Raw genomic sequence first — 18,007 nt, forward strand, 5'->3', positions numbered from 1 at the left:
GTGTTGGAGGGGGACGGGGGGGTGGCACTTACCTTGAGCAGTGCAGCTCCCAAAGCAACCAGCACACACCCCCGTCCGGCAGCAGCTCCTAGGCAGGGAGGGCAGAGGGTCTCCGGGCACTGCCGCCTGCAGGCACTGCCCCCACAGCTCCCATTGGCTGCAGATCGCATCCAATGGGAGCTGCGGAGTCAGCACTCAGGGTGGGGGCAGTGCACGGAGACACATACTACCCGGGTGCCACAGGGACATGCCGGCCGCTTCCGGGAGCAAAGCGGCATGGAGGGAGGGAGGCAGAGCGGGCAGGGAGCTGCCTTAGGCCTGCTGCTGGCATGTCTCTGTGCACCCTTTACAGGGAGGGGGGCAGCGGGTCTCTATGTGCTGCCTGGGGTGGGGGCAGTGCATGGAGCAACCTTCCCCTCCCACCAGGGACACACAGAGACATGCCAACAGCCGGACGCTTCTAGGAGCAGTGTGGGGCCACCAGCCCCAGCGAGCCCTGCTGTGCCACCGGCTGGGACTCAGGGGCAGGTTGTCAGATATTTTGTCCTCCATTTTTGGGGGGCCCCCTGTTGGGGGCCCCGTGCCACTGCACAATTTGTTTCATGGTAAATCTGCTCTTGGGAGCAGGTCAAACACATGTTATTGAACAGCAGACGTGATTCCACGTGCAATACTTTCTTACAGAAGTGGAAACATTTTTCCACAAGGTGCCTACATAAACAACTTAGTCCCTGACTATACCCCTTCCAATGGTGCTAGACTACCTTGTAAAGCTAAAGAACTGAGAGTTATTGGCAGGGTTCCTTCCCCACTCTGGGGTACAGTTGTGGGGACCCACATGAAAGACCCCCTAAGCTTATATTCCATCAGCTTAGGTTAAAAACTTCCCCAAGGCAAAATTCCTTTCCTTGTCCTTGGACAGTATTGCTGCCACCACAAAGTGATTTAAACAGATATTCAGGGAGGGGCCACATGGACCCAGAATATCCACAGCTACTCGCTGAAATGGAACCTCAATTATGGGGAGTGGCTGGAGACGGGCTTTGACCTGGTCTTGGGGTTTTCCCACTCTTTGGCACACCTTACAAGACGGGACATAAGTAGAAACATCCTTGCCCATTCCCTCCCAGTGGAAGGACTTCCTCAAATCGTCTTTGGTCCTGTTCACCCCAGCATGGCCACTAGGATGATCGTGGGCTAAGCTCAACAGCTTTATCTGGTACTTAGTTGGAACTACTAACTGTCTTTGAGGATGCCAGTCTTCCTGGTGCCCACCAGAAAGAGTTTCCTTGTATAAAAGTCCTCTTTCTACAACAAACCAAGATCGATTAGAAGAGCTGAGAGGCGGTGGGTTGCTCTGTGCTGCCGTCCAAGCTCCCTGGAGGCTTTCATCTGCTTTCTGCTTGGCCTGGAACTGTTCCCTTGATGCTGGAGACATCAGTTCCTCACTGGATTGTAGACTTGTGCTTGGTCCCTCTGGAAGTGATGTAGGTGATGGGGCTGTTTCTGTTGACTGTGAACCGCTCTCTGCTGGTGCACTATGTTGTATTTCAGGCTCAGGCTCTTGCGTAGGTTTATCTGCTGCTGCCAAGGCTGGCTCGGTGGTGCCCTCTGGCATTGGAGCTGTAGATGGGGGGAGGGATAGCTCAGTGGTTTGAGCATTAGCCTACTAAACCCAAGGTTGTGAGTTCAATCCTTGAGGGGGCCATTTAGGGAAGTGGGGTAAAAACCTGCCTGGGGATTGGTCCTGCTTTGAGCAGAGGGTTGGACTAGATGACCTCCTGAGGTCCCTTCCAACCCTGATATTCTATGGGGTTGCAAGTGCTGGTAATGGTGTTGGTTGCTCTGCCAGTTCCGATTCCGGGACTGATTCTAGCTGGGTCTCTGCGACTGGATCCACTACTGCTGTCGCATATGTTGTACTGGACAGGCAACTTGGCTGTAGGCAAGTCAAAAGAATTTGACTTGAAGGGTTGAATCATCACTTGGGCCTCTGGGTTTATGAATTTGGGGTCCACTAAGGATTGGTGGATAGCTGACACCTGTGCTCCAGTGTCCCTCCATGCTATAACCTTCTTCCCGCCCACACTCACAGTTTCCCTTCACTCTGAGGGTATCTGGGAGTCATCTGGGCCTGAGGACCTTTGGTGTGACCCCAGTGCAATGCACTGTAATCTGTTGGGGTTCTTGGGTCAGTTGGCCTTTACATGCCCCAGCTCGTTACATTTAAAACATTGGCCTGCTGACTGGACACTGGGGAGAGGTGGGTTGATGGAGAATGGTGTGGTGGGACGATAAGGTGTCTGGAGTTTTCCTTGGGGTGCAGGTGGGGCCTTGGGCTGCCCCCGGTGGTATGGTGTGGTCTTGTGGTGTCTTTTCTACTAGCTACGCAAACTGCGACCAGGGTTGTTTCTCTCTGCTACCTCCACCCGCTTTGTTCCAATTTGACCCGCCTCTCTGATGATCTGGGACTGCTTGTATTGATCAGCATAAGAAGCAAGACTTTCTGCTGAGTCAATTTTCTTATCCCATAAATCCTGTTTTATATCATAGAATCATAGAATCTCAGGGTTGGAAGGGACCTCAGGAGATCATCTAGTCCAACCCCCTGCTCAGAGCAGGACCAAACCCAACTAAATCATCCCAGCCAGGGCTTTGTCAAGCCTGACCTTAAAAACCTCTAAGGAAGGAGATTCCACTACCTCCCTAGGGAACCCATTCCAGTTCTTCACCACCCTACTAGTGAAAAAGTTTTTCCAAATGTCCAACCTAAACCTCCCCCTCTGCAACTTGAGACCATTACTCCTTGTTCTGTCATTGGTCATAGTCAGGAACTGCTCCTGTACAACCAAATCACACATTCCTTCAAAGCTAGTTACACCCTTTTCTTTGACCCATTTAATCTAACAGAGCCTTCATCTGGTTTCCATAAGCCACATTACTTAGTGCAGCCCCTCTCTTAAGGGCTCTAAATTTTACTCTGTAAGTTTAAAGAGTAATTTGAAATTGTTTCAAAATCAAATCCTTAAATTTACCATAGTTAGAAGCATCCTCAATAAGCATCTTGTTAAATATGTCCAGAGCTCTTCCAGTCAATTTTGCTACCAATGTTGTCATCTTGTGATCTTCAGAAATTGCATGGAGGGTGCACAGTCTCTCAACAGTGATGAAATATTCAGCAATATCACTGGATTCATCATACTATGGACATAGTTGCTCCCATTTGTGGATTTTTGAGGAAGTGGAGCCAGCTGCTGAAGGGTTCTGTCTTTTCAACTCCAGAACAGCCAGTTCATGCTTCTGGGCCAAAATCTGGGCCGATATTTCTCTTTTAGCTCCAGGGCTCTTTTATGGGCAGCCTCCTTCCTGGCTGCCTCTGTTTCCAAGCGGTTTGCCTCCTTCCTCTCCTCCGTGTCCAACTCCAAGCGCTTTAAGGCCATTTGTCTTTCATGTTCTGTCTTCCATCAACTTCCAATCTGACTAATTCTAGTTTCTTTTGGACCTCACTTTCTGTCATCCCAGCCTTCCTCTGCTTAGCCTAGCCTAACCTGAGAGCTAGAATGAAAACAAAAAACAAACAAAAAAAAACTTGTGAATTCCCTTGCAGGAACTTAACTACTCTGCCCTCAGGCAGAGAAAAAAACCTCCAGCTGCTCTCAGCTTAAAAAAAAAAAGTGTCTGTTTTTAAAAAAAAAAAACCTCTCTGGTTTTCAAGCCCAAAAGAAAAAAAAATGTCCTTTTAATATCCTGAGATCTGTGCTTCTGGTTCAAAATGATCCTACCGTGCTGCCACCATGTTGGGGTTCCCTCCCCACTCTGAACTCTGGGGTAAAAATGTGGGGACCCACATGAAAGACCCCCTAAGCTTATTTTTACCAGCTTAGGTTAAAAACTTCCCCAAGGCACAAATTCTTTTCCTTGTCCTTGGACAGTATTGCTGCCACCACAAAGTGATTTAAATAAACATTCAGGGAGGGGCCACTTAGAGCCCCATCCTCCCACAATATCCCCCCAAGCCCCTTCACCCCCTTGCTGGGGGGGGGCGCTTGAGAATATTATACCAACCAATAGGTTAACAAAGTGAGCACAGACCAAATCCCTGGTTTTTAGGACACTGAAAACCAATCAGGTTCTTACAAGAAGAATTTTATTTTTTTTAAAAAGGGCCAATGCTCAAACCACTGAGCTATCCCTCCCCCCCCCCACTTTATTATAAAGAAAAACCATAAAAGCATCACACCTGCAAAATCAGGATGGAAGATAACTTTACAGGGTTAATAAAAAGATTTAAAACACAGAGGAGTCCCCGCTAGGCTCAACTTCAAAGTTACAAAAACAGGAATAAACCTCCTTCTTAGCATAGGGAAAATTCACAAGCTAAAACAAAAGATAATCTAACACACTTCCTCGCTATTACTTACAATTTTTGTAATTGTTAGATGTATTAGTTCAGGATCTTTTTAGGAGCTGGGTTACCTGTTTGGTCTCTCTCTTTGTACCAATAAGGAACCAACAAAGAGAGCACAAATAGAACTTCCCTCCCCACCATCCCAGAGTTGAAAGTATCATCTTTCCCCATTGATCCTTCTGGTCAGGTGCCAACTAGTTTAAATGAACTGATTAACCCTGTCAGGGTTCCTTGAACGCTGGGGTACAGATGTGGGAACTCGTATGAAAGACCCCCTAAGCTTATTTTTACCAGCTTAGGTTAAAAACTTCCCCAAGGCACAAATTCCTTCCTTGCCTTAGTATCGCTGCCACCACCAAGTGATTTAAAACAAACATTCAGGGAGGGCCACATGGAGCCCTACCTTCCCCAAATATCCCCCCAAACCCCTACACCCCCTTTCCTGGGGAGGCTTGAGAATAATATCCTCACCAATTTGTACAGGTGAACACAGACCCAAACCCTTGGATCTTAAGAACAATGAAAAATCAATCAGGTTCTTAAAAGAAGAATTTTAATTAAAGAAAAGATAAAAGAATCACCTTTGTAAAATCAGGATGGTAAGTACTTTACAGAATAACAAAAGACTCAAAAACACAGAGGATTTCCCCTCTAGGCAAAACTTTAAAGTTACAAAAACAAGGATAAACCTCCCACTTAGCACAGGGAAAATTCACAAGCTAGAACAAAAGAAAGAAATGTGTTAGATTATCTGTTACTTACTATTTCTGCAATAGTAGATGCTTAGTTCAGATATGGCTTAGGAAGATGTATTTCCCTGCCCCTGGTTTCTTGTTGACGCCAGGAGACACAGACCAAAAAAAAAAAAACCTTCCCCCACAGATTTGAAAGTATCTTCTCCCCTTATTGGTCCTTTGGTCAGGTGCCACCCAGGTTAGCTGAGCTTCTTAACCCTTTACAGGTAAAAGAGGAATTAACCCTTTATAGGGTAAAGTGGGATTTTATGCTACCCTTAGCTGTATGTTTATGACAAACCCCTTACAGGTAAGTGATTCTGTACCTCAGGCCCAGAGGGATTTATGGTACTGCATACATAAAGGTTGGTACCCTTCCCTTTATATTTGACAGTTATCATTAAGCTTTATTAAAGTACATCTCGCGGCAATTAACACTTCCATGACAAAAATCGACGGAGTCTCACCGTTTACACATCCAACTACAAAATACTTCCTTGCGGGACTCCAGAGCCTTTACTCTGAAGTGCACCCTCCCATCCCCATGTGGGATCTGAACTTAGTCCTCAGGGGATTCATGAGACACCCCTCCTTCAAACCCTTAGCTACCTGCTCCTTACTACACGTCAATGAAGGTAGCATTCCTTGTTGCCATCACATCATCTAGAAGGGTGAGCGAGATTAGTGCACTGATGGCCAGTCCACCCTACATGAGACTCTTCAAGGATAAAGTCACACTGTGACCTCACCCTAAATTCCTTCCGAAAGTGACGTCCACCTTCCACACCAACTAGCTTTGCCATCTCCCTACATTCTACCCTAAACCCCACAGAAGCCTTCATTACATGCTCTTGATGTTGGGAGGGACATAGCCTTCTACTTAGACAGGACTAAACCTTTTCGTAAATCCAGGGGCGGCTCTAGGCATTTTGCCACCCAAGCGCGGCAGGCAGGCTGCCTTTGGTCCGCTGAAGCCGCGGGACCAGCAGACCCTCCACAGGCAAGCCGCCAAAGGCAGCCTGCCTGCCGCCCTCGTGGTGCCAGCAGCGCCCCCCCCCCCCCGCAGCTTGCCGCCCCAAGCATGTGCTTGGCGTGCTGGGGCCTGGAGCCGCCCCTGCATAAATCACCAAGACTGTTCTTTTCGACAACTGAACACTCCAAGGATGATGCGATATCCATGCAACGACTTTCCAAGTGGATATCGGACTGTATCCAATCATGCTATCAAGCCCATGACATAGAACTCCCTGCTGGGGTCAGGTCCCACTCTATTCGAGCCATGTCAACATCTGTGGCATTCCTGCATAATATACCCATTCTGGATATTTGCAAAACCACCACATGGGCATCAGAACATACTTTTGTCAAGCACTATGCCATTACACAGGACTCCAGGGCAGATGCCATATTAGGCCTTACTGTCCTTTCCGCTGCAACTATGCACATAACTCCAAAGCCCCCCACCCCCATCATAGTAGGGACTGCTCTTCAGTCATCTGAAGTGGAGCACCCACAGGGCCATCACTCGAAGAAGAGAGGGTTACTCACCTTGTGCCGTAACTGAGGTTCTTTGACATGTGTGTCCCTGCTCTTCCCCTCTACTTTGGAGTTGGACACGAGGACTCTACGGTAGAGAAGGAACCGGGAGGGTCAGACCATGCATGGGCTGAAGCGACTCCAATGGCACCGTGAGTCAGCATGGCCCGACCAGGCACTGCTACTGAAAATCTCTGATCAACGGTGCTGGGACGCACCATCACCTGAAGTGAAGGGGAGCACCCACTGTGACACACGTCTCGAAGAACCTCAGTTACTGCACAAGGTGAGTAAGCCTCTCTTCTGCTTTACCAAGCCCTCCTCGGAACCAAAACAGATGGAAGGCCCAAGATGATTTTCCATACAGGGGTTACCAAAAGCCAGTACGAGATCATAGACACTGAGACAACAAATGTTTCTCTTTCTTCCAAAGCAGCACTGGCCCCTACGAGAATGGTCCCAAGAGGCCTTGTAGATCTAGCATCTCTTGGCCTTCGTTTTGTTCCAGTTGGTTTACACCTCCATGAGAGGGAGCAGGAACAAATAGAGTCAAAGCATTCTGTGACTGGGCCACAGACATCTCAGTGCACTGAGGGGTGACGGAGCAGGGGGCCATGATGTTTGTTGCTGCTGCCGTGATAAAGGCTGGGGTTCCAGTGGCAAAGGTGTGACTACAGCATGTCCATGTTCTCTGCATTGCTGAAGACAGCGAATGGGCCCTGTAGCTAGACGGTGTGGCCAAGCCCTGTGAACATTAGAACTGTTTCTTATATGTGCTGGAGAGAGGTGCAGTCCCAAAGGGCTAGATTTATAAAATGACTTTGGCAGCTGTATCTTTAGTCCATAATGTAGGCACCACTGCCATCACAGAACCACAGCTCAGTTGACACAAAACCCTGTAGACACCAAAGGCTCTGCCAGTGAAGTCCCCAACACACCTAAGTCCTGACATCACACAGATGCTCAGCACGTGAGGTCACACCTAAGCTGGCAGCAGTCTCAAACGCTGCAGCCACTGACTTATCGTGCTGAAGGGCCCTGAGCTGGCAGGCCACTCAGAGCATGCCTAAGTCCTCCCGCAAAAGCCAGCTAGGGGAGGGGAGGAGTGAGCGTGTTTATAACCAATAGCTAAGTGATTAGCTGGGATGTGAGACACCCAGATTTGCAGTTCAGTGTTACTTGAGTTAGAGCAGGCCCTAAGTCTGGGACCAGGGAGCAGGAGGGTGACATGGTACCTGAAACCATGAAAGGCAATAAGGTTATGCAGGGCAGGGGCCACAGAAAGGCCTGAAGGGCATCAGAGGAACCATGAATGGGTATGAGACAGTGCTGGGAGTGATGCTATGAGAAAAGGACAGACTCACCAAAGCCCAGCAAGGTGAGTGAAAGGAGTGAGAGCCAGAGCCCCAGAAGTACTGAGTCACCACTGCCCTTTTCTGATACAGTACCACTCTCAGTAGTCCCTAAGGGCTTCCCCTTTTGCATGCCATTGAGATCTTTCAGATGTCTTTACGGCACCTTCTACACTTCGCCCCTATGTAACTCATAGCTCTTCATGGTTTCAGCCGCCATCTCATGGCCCTCTCCTTCCATTGTTAGTGTCAATCATCAAGGCAGAGATGTTTGCTTTGCACAGATGCAACTTTGGTGCCTTTGTTTGAGTATTCTGAGGTTGCTGGCCCTGCTCAGGGGAATTGTGCTTCCTCGAGCCAGTGTCCATGCAACACCACCTGTGGCTTTTTAGAAGCAGAAGTCAGTGTGGCCACGTGAGCCCAGTAACAGCACGTCTATAAACTCTGCTGCTCCACTGCGTATCTCCTTCCTCTTACAGGTACCTGTCCTTAGTCAGGGCAACAGATGGACCAGAGTATTCACCGACTGAATTTCAAGCAACTAGACTTGGACACTTTAAATTATTTGTTGTCATCAAACGTCAACAGCCCCCTGAGGAATTGCTCCAAATTCTCCTTCCAATTCGGGTCATTCTGGTCAAGTGCAGCCTGTAGGTATGGGGCAACGGGCAGCAAGTGGCGTAGCAGCTGGTGTCTCATTAAAGTGAAATTGTATTACAAGGCTTGTGTTTTGTAACCAATCATGGGCAGTGCTGGGGGTTGGCTTTCTGCATTTCTGAAGGGAAGGCCACAAAGTGCAGGGATCATAATAGGGCAGATGGGGAGGTGCCAAATAGCTGAGCTGAACTCACCCTGCCAATAGCTAAGACTGCAGGATGCAATTCTGTTTAGCAGCACTATGGGCAAGGCCATATATTTGTGACTGAAGGCCCCCCTTTGCAGGCTCAGCTTGTCTCCCCAGACAGTGACTCACCTTCGGTGAGATGGTCATTTTCTTTCAGGCAGCGAGTAGGACGATGAGGCCGTTTCTTGCAGTCCCTGCCCTTTGCACTGTGATACCTCAGCAGCAGGCAGGAAATATGAAAGAAAAGTGCCTCTGCCTGACCCATGCAATCATCTCCTTTCTGTTTATGATCCTGCCCCTCCCCCCCCGCTGGACTTGATGTAGCCTGTTGTTGTTTTTTCTTTCTTTTCTACTACCGCTTTAGTGCAACTGCTGAAGGAGGCTGCAACTTGGTGCCATTTCCATTAGCCCCACTGAGACTGTTGTTCTCCTGCCAGCATAGTGTAACGGGGACAGGCTGGCTGCATCCGTCCATGAAACACCTTCAATCCATACTCAGACAAGGCTATAAAACTAAGCAGCCTTTTTATATCAATAATAGGACTTGGTGCAGTCACCTCTATTTTGGGTCTGTAAAACTCGAGTCAGTACCAGATCTGTGCCAGGTTGGCTGCTGGTTCGGCTCAACTGGTCTCAAGCTTTTATCCCACTTCCTGCATTCAGTGAGCAAAGCCATCCTGCCACAGAGAATGCACGTTACTGTCCCTCTAGTGCTAGCAGTGGTTTAGCTGCCCTCATATAAACGAGGCCTTGACAGCTTTGGGCCTTTTAACAATGCCAATTAAATCTGCTACCTACAGCAAGTGCAGGACGCATCTGGAGCCTTGGCTACACGGCAGCTGCCACAGTCAAACTGCAGTTTTTAACAGCCAGACTTTTGATAAAGGACCTGAGCATGGCTAAGGGCAACCAAGATGCAGACACCAACTCCCTGATAGTGACACTGGGTGCAGCCAGGCACAGGTCAATGCACTGTTTATTAAAGATGCATGTGCGCTAGGCCCTGTTAGCAACACCATTAAGCCCAGGGGTGAAGGGTAAAGGCAGGCCGATTGTCCCCAATGTGATGCAGGCCAAATGCCCATAGATCAAGTGGTGAGCGTCAGGGTGGATTTGTGGCACCATGGCATGGATAGTGGAAGACTAACCATTGAAATGGTGGTTTGTTTGTTTTTCATACACGCTTAGTCATCGCTGCTTGCCCAAGTTTTCTTCCTTGAACCTAGTTCTTCTAGCACCCAGCAGGTAACTGTCCTGCAGTGACTGTAGTGGCAGCATGTCCCCTATAGCCTGCTGAAAAGTGGCCATGCTGACGGCAAGATGACAGGTATCCACCTGAAGCAAATGTGAACATACTTACTGAGGGGGCAGTTGGTGGGATTGTTCTTACACTGCATCACCCCAGGGTAGGGGAGAGCTGAGTTATGGGCCATCTGGGCCCTACCACTGCTAGGATTCTTTTGTGGTAGCCCCTAGATGCCTTGCTGTGCAGGTTGCTTCACAAAAGCCTGGGTTCCCCATCTATGAGAGCCTGCCTGCTAGAGTGCGTGTGAGAGAGTGAAATATGATTACAGTGGCAGGTGACATGCACAACTTGATGTGTGATGGGGGACACAAGGAGCTTAATCTATGTAGTTTAACAAAGAACAGTTAAAAGATAATGTGATTTGGTCAAAATATGTACATGGGGAACAACTATTCAATAATGGGCTCTTCAGTCTGGCAGAGAACGGTATAACGTGATCCAATGGGTGGACGTTGAAGCTAGACAAATTCAGACTGGCAATAAGGCGTAATTTTCTAACAATGAGCATAATTAACGACTGGAACAATTTACCCAGTTGTTGTGGTGACCACTCCATCTCGGGCAATTTTTAAATCAAGACTGGATGTTTTTCTAAAAAATATACTCTGGGAATTAGTTTGGGGCCATTCGCTGACTAGCCATGAAATCTCTGAAAGAAGTCTCAAGATGGGAGAGACCATAGCAGGGCAGATGTGATGGATGTTGAGGCAGAGATGCTGGATGACTTGGCTTTCTCTAGATTTGAAAGTAGAAGCAGTGAATAGAGAGAGGCCCTTCTTGTGCTGCCCTCTGGCCTGAGGAAAGAGCTTCATCCACAGACAGACACAGGCTCTAAAATGTAAAGTAAACTTTATTCTCCTTGATCCACAAAATAGATTTCTTTGGTTGTACAAATTTCACTAGTTACAGTCTTGATGAGCTAATTTTTCCTCTGCATCTCTCAGGAGAGGAGAGAGATCAGAGCCTGGCACCCAGGTACCGCAAAGGGAAAGGAAAATCACAAGTTAGTCACCAAAACCAATTCATGATTCTTTCCAGAAATTGCTCTTGTTAAAAAGCAAATGCTAAAATGAGGTTTTAAAAAGGAAAAGCTCAAATTGCTGATGATGGCAGCAGCCATGGCTGCAGTTTGATAGATTATTGGATTTCCCTCCGTCCAAGCCCTGTAAAATTAAACATATCAATTCAGTTAAAATGAGCCATGTGATTTGGTGTGAAGAGAGGAGATTCTCAACTAAAAGAAACCGCATCCAGTCATTTAGTAAATGTACAAGCAGAAGTACCCACCACTCCCTAGTCACATCCTGGGACTGGGAGGATTAAGGGCCAACTCTGGGCTTACTGCTGGCGGCATCAGCAAATAAGAGAGCACCGATTTGTTAGAGGGAGTGGAAAGATCACTCAGACCATTGCCAAGACCAAGCTCAGATGCCTTGCTTTGATTTGGGCGTGTGTGGATAAGGGCTGCTTAACTCGTGGAGGGCTGTAAGAACAAGAGAAACAATAATTTCACTGGTAGATACAGGCGCCTAGTCACTGGTGCCAGATCCTTGGGTTCACTTGGTACAGAGGCTGATAGAGCCCTTGTTCCAGGCAGGAAGCCAGCAATAACATCCTTGGTGTATGTGTAAAGAATCTCTTGTCTGCTCTAATCTGCAGGTAAAGTGTCAGGACGGCACCATGTTGTCAGAGAGAGACGGTAGGATTTGTAGTTAGCAGGAGGCATATCTCGTTATCTGTTATCTCCCTGCATGGTGCTCACTTTGTCTGTGCTCCAACCTCCCTCAACACTCACATTTTACTTCAGTGGACATGGGCAACACAGTGAGAGCCACCACCTTCTGCTGCTGCCACCAGCGCTCTCTGTGTACCATCATCATCCTGCACCCAGTACCCTTCACCTGACCCCAGCTAATCCATGTCCCACCGTGCTCCCTGCACCCCATACTATAACCTTACCCCACTGTCTCATTTGTACCGCCTACTGCTGTGTCACCACATTCTAATCCCCAACTAGTCTGTCCCTACTGCTGTCACATGCACACACTGCTATAGCCTCGCACGCCCATCTGTCCTAGTTCATCCAGCTCATGGATGCGACTCTCACACAGGACAGTCAGCACCTGCTCCCCACATGTCCCCCTCCCCATGTAGTGTGTTTGCCTGGAATGGACCACAGCCTCTGCTACATGAATTACATGTGCATCTGGGGGGCAGACCTATTGCCAGAGGAACAGCATCACACCAAGCCAGATGATTGTTGGCCTGGTGGTAGAGTGGAATGGGGACAATGCATTCTAGAGATGTCACAGATCTCTGCCTCTGCATGGACATGACTCTCTATGGTTGGGGGGAAGCTGGCTTTTGACAAATCAGTGGGATTTAGAAGGGAGTAAAGGGCTGGCCCTTCTTGCTAAGTCATATCAGAACAAAGCCCCCGTAGTAGCCACTGAAAAACCCAAGTGGAGGGAATAACAGGTGCAGCGTCACACACGCGCGCACACACACACTCACACACTATTTACAGACTAACAAACTGCTGCTGCCCACTGCCCTGCCCCCCCACCCCGTCAAACATCTACAAGTCCAGCACTGTCCTGTTTTGTTCAGCACATGCCCCAGTGCACTGTGGGTAGTGAGAGAAAAAGGATGTTCACAGCCTAAAGGAAGTTAGTTAACCACAACGCCTCCTGGGTGCGCAGTTCCCAGCCAATGCCAAGGAGGCAGCTGTGGGACCCAGTCCAGTGCTGTCTGTGGAGTGCAGGAAGGTGTAGAGCCCTGTGCTGGGCTGTCCTGTTGCCCCCATGCATCAGGCCCCCTATGTGGGGACAGCAGCCTCCAGACTGCGACGGCTGTGTCGGAGTTTGCGCTTGCTGCTGTACAGAGCCATTTCTTCAAGTGCTGATGTGGTGGGTGTTGAGGAATCGTGAGTTACTAACAGCTCCTCTTCCTCTGCTGGCCCACCCTGCTCCTGGGGAACTGAGCAGAGACAGACAGACAGAAATCAGGCAGGAGACAGACAGTATTTCCCACAGAGCAGCATGCCTCTGAGATACAGAGTGATCACTTTGTGACAGAGACACTGGATTGATGGTTTAGTATGACAAGCTATAACCCACTAACAACCCCCTTCCCTCGCTCCCTCCCTATGACTGGAGGGGTGTTAGCAGGCCACTTCACCTTGAACGGTCCCTTGAAATAACTACTTATGCTAAACAATCTGTTCCACCTTGAATCTAGCTGTGACACTCTGAGGACCTGCAGAAGAGCTCTGTGTAAGCTTGACAGCTTGTTTCTCTCACCAACACAAGTTGGTCCAATAAAAAACATTACCTCCCCAGCCTTGTCTCTCTAAGGCCTGGTCTACACTAGGACTTTAATTCGAATTTAGCCGCGTTAATTCGAACTAACTGCTCAACCGTCCACACCAGGAAGCCATTTAATTCGAACTAGAGGGCTCTTTAGTTCGAATTTGGTACTCCACCCCGGCAGGTGGAGTAACGCTAAATTCGACATGGCTATCTCGAATTAGGCTAGGTGTGGATCCAAATCGAACTTAGTAGCTCCGGGAGCTATCCCACAGTGCACCACTCTGTTGATGCTCTGGACAGCAGTCCGAGCTTGGATTCTCTGACCAGCCACACAGGAAATGACCCGGGAAAATTTGAATTCATTTTCCTGTCTGGGCACTTTGAATCTGACGTCCTGGCTGGACATCGGGGCGAGCTCCGCAGCACCTGCAACGATGCAGAGCTCTCCAGCAGAGGAGTCCGGCCAATCCAAGAATAGAAAGAGGTCCCCAGCATGGACAGACCGGGAAGTCCTGGATCTGATCGGTGTGTGGGGCGAGGAGTCTGTGCTGTCGGAGCTGCGCTCCAGCAAGCGGAATGCAAAGACCTTCGAGAAGGTCTCCAAAGCAATGATAGAGAAAGGATACAGCCGGGATGCAATGCAGTGCCGCGTGAAAATCAAGGACCTGAGACAAGGCTACCAAAAAGTCAGAGCGGCAAACGGACGCTCCGGAGCCCAGCCCCAGACATGCCGCTTCTACGAGGCACTGCATGCCATTCTAGGTGGGTCTGCCACCACTGCCCCACCAGTGACCGTGGACTCAGTGGATGGCATAGTGAACCTGGACAGTTCCTCCTTGATGTTCGCCGATGGGGAAGATGAGGAAGGGTCTGTGGAGGACGGCGCAGGCGACAGCGAACACAAAACCGCTTTCCCTGACAGCCAGGATCTCTTCATCACCCTCACAGAGATCCCCTACCAACCCTCCCCGGCCGTTAACCCAGACTCTGAATCAGGGGAAGGATCAGGCGGTAAGTGCTCTAAACATGTAAACATGTATTTTTTATAAAACAGGTATAAAAAAATAGAAATACTATATATAAAATTTTCAATGAAAAACTATATGAAAAGTAGGTCCACACATATAGGGATTGAACAATAATCCTCCAGGGACAATTCAAGAAAGGTCTCATTTAGGTCCTCGAAAAGCCTCCGCAGGAGGTTCCTGGGGAGAGGTGCCTTGTTGGGTGCTCCGTGGAAGCACACTCTTCCGCGCCAGGACATCCTTATGTAGATGGGAATCATCGCCTCGACAAGCATGGCCGCATATGGTCCTGGTCTCTGCAGGGCTTCCCTTAGCATCCGCTCTTTGTGACTCCGAGGGACCCGCATCAGGGTGATCTCGTTCATGAAATGCTGCATCTAATTAGGGCAATTAGTGTATTGTTACTGTTGTGAATGGTTGACTTTTACTTTGCATAACAATGACCCTCGCTTAACAGCCACGTGTTGTAGGCCACATAAGAAAAGCACACATTGATCTTTCCCGTGCACTGGCGGGAGTGGCTGGAAAAGGGTCAGAGTATATGATTTCCAGATTGCCTTTAGCGGGAGGGCACAGCTATCCATTAACTGATAAGCAGAATGTACTGTAAGGCTTACCAGGACTGTCTGCTAGACGGATTCAGCTGTCTCTCCCCACTTGTCCGCTCTCCTGTGGAATGCCGCAGCCAATGAGAGCGTATTCCGAAATCTCGAACTTGTACTGAGATCTCGTGAGACTTGTTGCCCTGTATGGTCTTGTTCAGAGAAACTGACTAGACTGTGTTCACTGTTCGCAAACATGTATCTGTTCAAGGAAATCAGTTACTTTTCCCATCACACAGCTTCGGCTCTTTCCCGGACTGCCCCGGCATCCCCCTCGCAGAGGCTGGCGCAGATTAGGCGGCGAAAGAAAAAGACTAGGGACGAGATGTTCGCGGAACTGATGGCTTCCTCCAGAGCCGAGGCGGCAGAGCAGACACAGTGGAGGGAGACCCTATGTCAACAGCATCGCACACACATCGAACGGGAGGATAGGTGGCGGCAGGAAGACCAGCAGGCGACTCAAACGCTGCTTGGGCTAATGAGGGAGCAAACGGACATGCTCCGGCGCCTTGTTGATGTTCTGCAGGACCGCAGGCAGGAGGACAGAGTCCCCCTGCAGTGTATCTGCAACCGCCCTCCCCCGCCAAGAAGTCCTGCCCCCCCCTCACCCAAAAGTACAAGACGGAGGGGCGGTAGGGGCCGTGAGAACTGTCACTGCACCACTGCATAGCGCTAATGTACCACACACCTCTCATGCTATACATTTGTAGAAGTGCTTCCCTTACAGGCTCACCCAGTCCCAAATCCAAGTTTCATCCCCCCACTGTGTATTAGATTATTAAAAGCTGTTTGCTGTTATTCACTGTTTCGGTCACATCTTTTGTGTCAGAGGATTTCTTTGTGTATGGGGGGGGGGGGATTTATAATTGCACGATATAGCCTACATTACCAGGGTACAGACTTGGGGGCATGATCAACTGCAGGGCACACACACACTGCAGTCAGTAGGCACCAGGGTCACTCTGTGTGGTGTATGCTGCCCCGGGTCATTCTGTGATGTGTATGCTTGTCCAGGGTCCTAGCACCTGCCACCCCCTTAATGTTAAGGCACGCTGCCCTTACCATGCACTTCCACCGTAGCAACGAGCCTCTCCGCTGCCCTGAGCCCCAGCAAGAGCCCTCATCCACGGACAGATACTCACCCTTCCCCCACACCCCTCACCCCTTCCTACGCCCAAACCCGCAGCCCACTGCCGTCATCCAAACCCCTATCCAAAGAAGGCACCACTCGCCCCTTCCTGCAAACCCACCCCTTCCTGCAATCCCTCCCCTTGATGCACAACCACTTGCAACCGTCCCCCACCCCAGAGACCTATGTAGGAGCAGGAGGATGTCATTCCTCTATGGAACAAGCGGTCTGTACATCAGTGCACACCGTGCCCAGCACAGTATGCGTCCATGTTTCAACAACTGAACAGAAATGCAAAGTAAAACAAAGATTTATTAATAATGAGTGTAACAATTAATTGTATTTAAAACGTGCTTTGGAAGTGGGGGAAACTTGGAGAACGGGGTATGTAACCGCAGATCGAAATCGACACATACAGACACAGGCCCAGGGTCAGTTTCTATTGAAAGCAAGTGGAGAGTCAAAGGTTACCCTGCTCTCCGAGGAAACTAGCTTTCAAAGCCTCCCGGATACACAGCGCTTCCCGCTGGGATATTCTCTCGGCACGGGTGTCTGGCTGAGCGTAAACTGCAGCCAGGCGATTTGCCTCAACCTCCCATCCGGACAAAAAGGTCTCGCCATTGCTCAAACAGAGATTGTGGAGCACACAGCAAGCAGCAATAACTACGGGGATATTCTTTTCGCTGATGTCCGAGCGAGTCAGTAAGCTCCGCCATCTCCCCTTGAGACGTCCGAAAGCACACTCCACCACCATTCTGCACTTGCTCAGCCGGTAGTTGAAGAGTTCCTTCTCTCTGTCCAAGGCGCCTGTATAGGGCTTCATGAGCCAGGGCATTAGCGGGTAGGCTGGGTCCCCGAGGATCACTGTAGGCATCTGCACTTCCCCAACCGTTACTTTGTGGTCCGGGAAGAAAGTTCCTGCCTGGAGGCGTCTAAACAGACCAGAGTTCCTGAACACACGCGCGTCATGAACCTTGCCCGCCCACCCAACGAAGATGTTGGTAAAACATCCCCTATGGTCCACCAGTGCTTGCAGCACCATAGAAAAGTAGCCCTTTCGGTTAATGTACTCGCTGGCCTGGTGGGCCGGTGCCAGGATAGGGATGTGAGTCCCATTTATAGCCCCACCGCAGTTTGGGAATCCCATCGCGGCGAAGCCATCTATGATGTCCTGGACGTTTCCGAGAGTCACTACCTTTGAGAGCAGTTGCTCAACGATTGCGTGGGCTACTTCAATCACAGCAACCCCCATGGTAGATTTGCCCACGCCAAAGTGGTTCGCTACTGACCGGTAGCTGTCTGGCGTTGCAAGTTTCCAGAGGGCTATGGCCACTCGCTTCTGCACACTCAGGGCTGCTCGCATCCGGGTGTCCTGGCGCTTCAGGGCAGGGGACAGCAAGTCACAGAGTTCAAGGAAAGTGCCCTTACGCATCCTGAAGTTTTGCAGCCACTGTGATTCATCCCAGACCTGCAGCACTATGCGGTCCCACCAGTCCGTGCTTGTTTCCCGGGCCCAGAATCGCCGTTCCACACCATGAACTTGACCCATTGCCACCATGATCTCCACGGCGCGGCGTACCCTGCTTTGTGAGAGGTCTGCGCCACTCTGTGAATTCCTGTCCTCACCGCACTGCCGGAGCCTCCTCGCCCGATTTCTCAGCAGCTGACTGTGGAAGAGGTGGACGATAAGGTGCGAGGAGTTGACAACGGCCATAAGTGCAGCGATGATCGCAGCGGGCTCCATGCTCGCAGTGCTGTGG

At 49.7% G+C, this 18,007-nt stretch overlaps 2 protein-coding genes across 23 annotated transcripts in view; one reads left to right on the forward strand and one right to left on the reverse strand.

Annotated features, from left to right (window-relative positions):
- Positions 1-18,007, forward strand: part of IQANK1 (IQ motif and ankyrin repeat containing 1) — a 231,893-nt gene that overhangs the window by 178,635 nt on the left and 35,251 nt on the right. For 3 of the 6 annotated variants that reach the window (XM_045003404.1, XM_045003402.1, XM_045003403.1), the window contains one exon: positions 8,510-8,747. The exons of 1 other annotated variant lie outside the window; for it this stretch is intronic. In XM_045003404.1, coding sequence (XP_044859339.1) covers positions 8,510-8,684 — 175 coding nt within the window. In that variant the 3' untranslated portion in view covers positions 8,685-8,747. 2 more of the 6 variants (XM_045003405.1, XM_045003406.1) reach the window with 2 other exon arrangements.
- SCRIB (scribble planar cell polarity protein) overlaps positions 11,013-18,007 on the reverse strand; it is a 222,903-nt gene continuing 215,908 nt past the window's right edge. For all 17 annotated transcript variants that reach the window (XM_045003401.1, XM_045003390.1, XM_045003396.1 and 14 more), the window contains one exon: positions 11,013-13,159. In XM_045003401.1, the coding sequence (XP_044859336.1) occupies positions 12,999-13,159 (161 nt within the window). In that variant the 3' untranslated portion in view covers positions 11,013-12,998. The remainder of the gene's footprint in view (positions 13,160-18,007) is intronic.

This window comes from Mauremys mutica, chromosome 2 (genome assembly GCF_020497125.1).
Source record: "Mauremys mutica isolate MM-2020 ecotype Southern chromosome 2, ASM2049712v1, whole genome shotgun sequence".
NCBI lineage: Eukaryota > Metazoa > Chordata > Testudines > Geoemydidae > Mauremys > Mauremys mutica.